Source organism: Dipodomys ordii, unplaced genomic scaffold (genome assembly GCF_000151885.1).
Source record: "Dipodomys ordii isolate 6190 unplaced genomic scaffold, Dord_2.0 Scaffold34, whole genome shotgun sequence".
NCBI lineage: Eukaryota > Metazoa > Chordata > Mammalia > Rodentia > Heteromyidae > Dipodomys > Dipodomys ordii.
This window is the reverse complement of record NW_012267250.1, coordinates 14,273,382-14,278,769: the sequence shown is the minus strand read 5'-3', so window position 1 is coordinate 14,278,769 and position 5,388 is coordinate 14,273,382. Positions and strand designations below refer to the sequence as shown.

Here is a 5,388-nt window from a genome sequence, read left to right as displayed (position 1 = left end):
TGAAACATCATGGTTGAGAGCAACTTAGTACAACTAATGCAAAATGAAAACAGGAATGACAGGAAAGTGGTGAGGGGGGTGTGTACCAGAAGGAATAGCAGCAAAGATGAACACAGTCAGTTTGTATAAAAATACAACAATGAAGCCTGTTGAGATTGTTCTGGAAAGGGGGAGTGGGATGGGGAGAGGGGTAGAAGACATGTGGTTGACCAGGTTACGTTATAAGCATGTGTGGAAATGTCACAACAGAATCTTCTTTGGTGGGTGAGAGGGGTGAGAATGTATTCATAAACTGCTCTGTTGAAGAGCAGCACTTTTGTACAACTACCTACAGAAAAATAAATACAACTACCTAAAGAAAAGAAAATATATATTTAGAAAAGATCTTGTTTGTACAACTAATGTATGTTAGCCCAAGAATCTGATTAAAAACCTATATTTAAAACACAAATGTTATTTTCTGTTTGTGTGGGTTAGGGGTCAGTACTTTGACTTTTCAAGATTTTTACAATTAGAAGCAGGGTGCAGGTGGCTCACTCCTATCATCCTAATGATTGAGTAGGCTGAGATCTGAGGATCACAGTTCAAAGCTAGCCAGCAAAGTCCATGAGACTCATATCTCCAATTAACCACCCAAAAAAACAGAAATGGAGCTGTGACTCAAGTGGTAAAGTGCCAGCCCTGAGTGGAAATGCTAAAGGACAGCACCTAGGCCCAGAGTTCAAGCACCAGGAGGGGCAAAGAAAGAGAGGAAGGAAATAAGGAGGAAAGGGAGGGAGGGAGAGAGGGTAAAACTAAGAAAATAATTGTGAGTAGGCTGAGTTCTTGGTTTGGTATGAAAAGCTCATATAAACTTGACAAACTCATTCCATTCAGCCAGTATTTTAAAACAAACGCAATGTAGAGCCTTTCCATGTTGGTGTTTTAGTATAATTGCTTGACTTTGTATCTTGGACCTGTTCATTGCTGCACTACACTGAGTAAAACATTAACTTTCTCATTTTTTGCCATAACAAGAAGTAGAGCAGAACACTGGCAATTGTGAGACCTCGTGAAAAACTGCAGTGAGGAAGATGAAGCTCCCGATTTTCATTGCAGACGCATTCACAGCAAGGGCATTTTGTGGGAACCCTGCAGCTGTCTGCCTCCTGGAAAATGTAAGTACTCCAGCTTCAAGTACACTACTGAAATTGGACAGTCCTGTAGGACCAAGTTTGTTGAGGTCTTTGGTTTTACTTCTTCCTCTTCTTCTTTGTCTTCATCTTCATCTTCTTTTGCTTTTTTTGTCAGTTTATGTTCTTCTTCTTCTTTTTGGTCAGTCGTGGGGAATGAACTCTGAGCCTGGGTGCTGTCCCTCAGCTCTTCAACTCGAGGCTAGTGTTCTGCCACTTGAGCCACAGTGCCACTTCCGGCTTTTTCTGCTTATGTGGTGCTGAGGAATCGAACCCAGGGCCTCATGCACTCAAGGCAAGTGCTCTACCATTGAGCCACCTTCCCAGCCCCTGGTTTGTGTTCTTTGTACTGGCATCAGGGGTGGTATATCTTCAAGTTGGTCATGACCAAATTATTATTGATTAAGTAATTAATTAATTATGTCGGTGGTGAGCTTGAACTCTGGGCCTGGGTACTGTCCCTCAGCACTGCAGCTCAAGGCCAGTGCTCTACCACTTGAGCCACAGCACCACTTCCGGTTTTCCAGTGGTTTATTGGAGATAAGAGTCTCACAGACTTTCCTGCCCAGGCTGGCCTTGAACCACCATTCTCAGATCTCAGCCTCCTGAGTAGTTAGGATTACAAATGTGTGCCACCAGCACCCAGCTCCATATTATTTTGGAGGGGGAGGGGGAGTCCTAGGACTTAAACTCAGGGCCTGGGTATTGTCCTTAAGCTTCTTTTTGCTCAAGGCTAGCACTCTACCACTTGAGCCATAGTGCCACTTCCAGCTGTTTCTGCTTATGTGGTACTGAGAAATGGAACCCAGGGCTTCATGTATGCTAGGCAAGCACTTTACCAATTAGCCATATTCCCAGTCCTCATGATCAGATTATCTGATAAGCATGTGAATCTCTAGATTCATTCCAGAAACATGAAGAAGAACTGGGGCAATTATAAAGGAATAGCTAGTTTTCTGATTGTTTTCTTTGTTTTGACTGGGGTTTGAACTCAGGGCCTGGCATTTCCTAAGCAGGTGCTCTCCTAAGTAAGCCCTGCCCTCACAGGGCTCCTTTTGGCCACTGGGGTTCATTTAATTAAAGCCAAACAAACATTGGGGGAATGAAATTAGGTGAGTTTTATGTGACTAGTCATGGCTGAAATTACTTTTGCTGTATCTTATTTTAGGTAGCTATCTTTAACTTTATAGCACTGACATTTAGAAATTCTCAGAACCAAGAAAAGGAGACACTGTGCAAAGTACTAAGTAATCAAGTAGAAAGGTAGAAGTAATTGAGTTCTGAGATATAGAGAACTCAGCTAACAAAGTATCTAATTTTAGCTGGGTGTGGTGGCTCATGCCTGTAATCGTAGCTACTCAGGAGGCTGAGATCTGAGGATTGTGTTCAAAGCAGGAAAGTCCCTGAGACTCTTATCTCCCATTAACCACTCAGAAAACGGGGAGTGGTGCTGTGGCTCAAGCGGTAGAGTTCTAGCTTTGAGCTGAAGAGCTGAGGGACAGCACCCAGGTCCAGCGTTCAAGCCCCATGACCAAAAAAAAAAAAAAAAATTCAGAAAGCTAAAACAACAATAACCTCCCTTCCAAAGAAAGAAAGAGAAAAAAAAAGGAAAAGAGAAGAAGGAAGACAATAAATAATTGATGCTCTTAAATAAGTCATACAGATGATGTTGTCCATAACAACCATTAGCGCCTTTGAGCACAATGTTTCTCAACTTGTCCACACCAGGTGCATTAAAATGTCATGTGCCAGGCCACATCCTAGACCAGTACAAATCTGGGCATGCGCACCAGGCAGCATTGGGTTTAAAAGCTCCTTTGATTCCAGTGTGCAGGCACATACAGACCTGCTGCGGTGTCACTGAGTTGGGTCAGTGTTATTAACTACATCCTTGCAAGGCTTCCTCTCTCCCTGCAGGGGGAGCAGGAAAATGGTGATCAAAAGTCCTTCCCTTATCTTCCCTGGCTTGCTTTCATTAGGCAAGCTTGCAGCTCAATTTTCCTTTTATAAAATTAGATGGCAATAAAGTTAATAGACTTCACCAGTAATTTTAAAAACTTGGAAAGATAAATGAAAAATAATAAACCTGATTCCAAGTCCTGAAGTTTCTTTAGGAACTTTACCCAGTAATGAGAGTTTGGGAGGATTAGTGAGAGAATGATTAACAAGCAGACTTATCCCTTTCCTTCCCCTCCCTTCTTTCTCCCTTCTTCTCATCCCTCTCCCCCTTCCCTCCTTTTTCCTCTTCCCTCTCCTTCTCTCCCTCCCCTCCCCTTCCTTTCTGCTAGTACTAGGGCTTCAACTCAGGATCAGGATTCTCTCCCTTAGCTTTTTTGATCAAGCCTGGTGCTCTCCCACTTGAGCCACAGCTCCACTTCTGGTTAATTGGTGGTTAACTGGAGATAAGTGTCTCTCAAATTTTGTTTACTCAGGCTGGATTCAAACCATGATCCTCAGATCCCAGGCTTTTGAGCAAATAGGATTATAGGCTTGGGCCACCTGTGCCCAGCTTCTGAATTGTGAACTTTCTTTGGAACAATCTGCAAAGCACAGCTTCCTGCTGAATGTTGTTGAAAACTGATGGAATTGTTTGTCAAGAATCTCGTTATAGTTTTCCAGGTCTCCATTTAATATCTTTGTCCCCCTTTTGAATGATTATGTTCACTCAGTTCCTTGGTTTAAATCCCACACTGTCTGGGCATAGCTTCACAATGGGAAATTCGGCTGCTTCAGGATGCTTGCAGTCCTTCCTGGGTGGATTTTAGAACTTTCTACATCAGTTCTTTTTCCTTTTTGCTGGAGTCTTGTCCAGCAGAGGGACAGGGACTGAAAGGGGCTGTCGTGTTTATATTGCCATATTTCTAAACTGCCACAAGATGGAAGCATTTTAAAAGTTTACTCTGCTTCTTGGATCTTTGGGGTCATCAGGTGATAGAAGCTCAGTGTCCAGACACTGAAATTCAGAAAAGCAAACAAACATGACTCAGCATTTGTGTTTGCATATGTGTTAACAGAACTATAGAGTAATAAGTTATCATACCTTAATCCCTGATTCACTAAGAGAACAGAAGTGAGTTCATGACTACCAATCACACTGTCCCAATGCAAAGTTCTGTACCCACATTTTCTTGAGCAACTCAGCAAAATCTGACCTCTTTTCTAGATCCATGGCGAGACCTTATCAAAACTCTATAGCGCTTCTTGTCAAAATGTACATACCTCCATCAAGTGTGGTGTTGCACACCTGGAATCCCAGCACTGGAGAGCTGAGACAGGAAGATTGTGAGTTCAGAGTTAGCTCTGGCGATAGAGTGAGTTCAAGGCCAGGCTAGGTGACATAGTGAGACCCTGTCCTAAAAAATAAAAACATATCAAAGTTGTTAGCATGTACAAGAACCTGGGGGCTGGGAAGGTGGCTCAGTGGTAGAGCGCTTGCCTTGCATTCATGAGGCCCTGGGTTCGATTCCTCAGCACCACATAAGCAGAAAAAAAAAGCCGGAAGTGGCACTGTGGCTCAAGTGGTAGAGTGCTAGCCTTGAGCTGAAGAGCTGAGGGACAGCACCCAGGCCCAGAATTCAGGCCCCACGACCAGACCCAAAACAAAAAAACAACAACAACAAAAAAGAACCTGGGTTCCATTCCTAGCACTTAAATAACACAAAACAAACACACAGCTACCAAGTATGTAACTTGGGTTTTCTTTTAAGCATATAATGTTTTGCTCCTTGTGTTTTCATGAAGGAACTGGAGAATGACACATATCAAAACATCGCAAAGGAAATGAACCTGTCTGAAACTGCGTTTGTTCGAAAATTGAGCCCAACAGACAACTTTACCCAAAGTAAATAAGCTTTTTTTATTTTTTATTTTTTCAGTCATGGGGCTTGAACTCTGGGCCTGGGCACTGTCCCTCAGCTCTTCAGCTCAAGGCTAGCGCTCTACTATGTGAGCCACAGCGCCACTTCTGGTTTTCTGATGGTTTATTGGAGATAAGTGTCTCATGGACTTTCCTGCCCAGACGGCTTTGGACCGTGATCCTCAGATCTCAGCCTCCTGAGTAGGTAGGATTGGTGTGAGGAAATTTATTTATTATTTGCAGGAAAGAGTACACTGGGAGTTGGTTTTTTGGATCATCTGGGAGAGGGTATGTTTAAATTTCTAGAGTTTAAGTTTATAGTTTACACTTGCACTGGAAAATACATTCTAAGAGTGCTGG

At 42.9% G+C, this 5,388-nt stretch overlaps 1 protein-coding gene across 1 annotated transcript in view; it reads left to right on the top strand.

Annotated features, from left to right (window-relative positions):
* The first annotated feature begins 1,022 nt into the window (after positions 1 to 1,022).
* The window catches only part of LOC105986239 (phenazine biosynthesis-like domain-containing protein), a 25,569-nt gene continuing 21,203 nt past the window's right edge, over positions 1,023 to 5,388 (top strand). The window contains exons 1-2 of the mRNA XM_013017052.1: positions 1,023 to 1,157; positions 4,914 to 5,013. Coding sequence (XP_012872506.1) covers positions 1,074 to 1,157; positions 4,914 to 5,013 — 184 coding nt within the window. The 5' untranslated portion in view covers positions 1,023 to 1,073. The remainder of the gene's footprint in view (positions 1,158 to 4,913; positions 5,014 to 5,388) is intronic.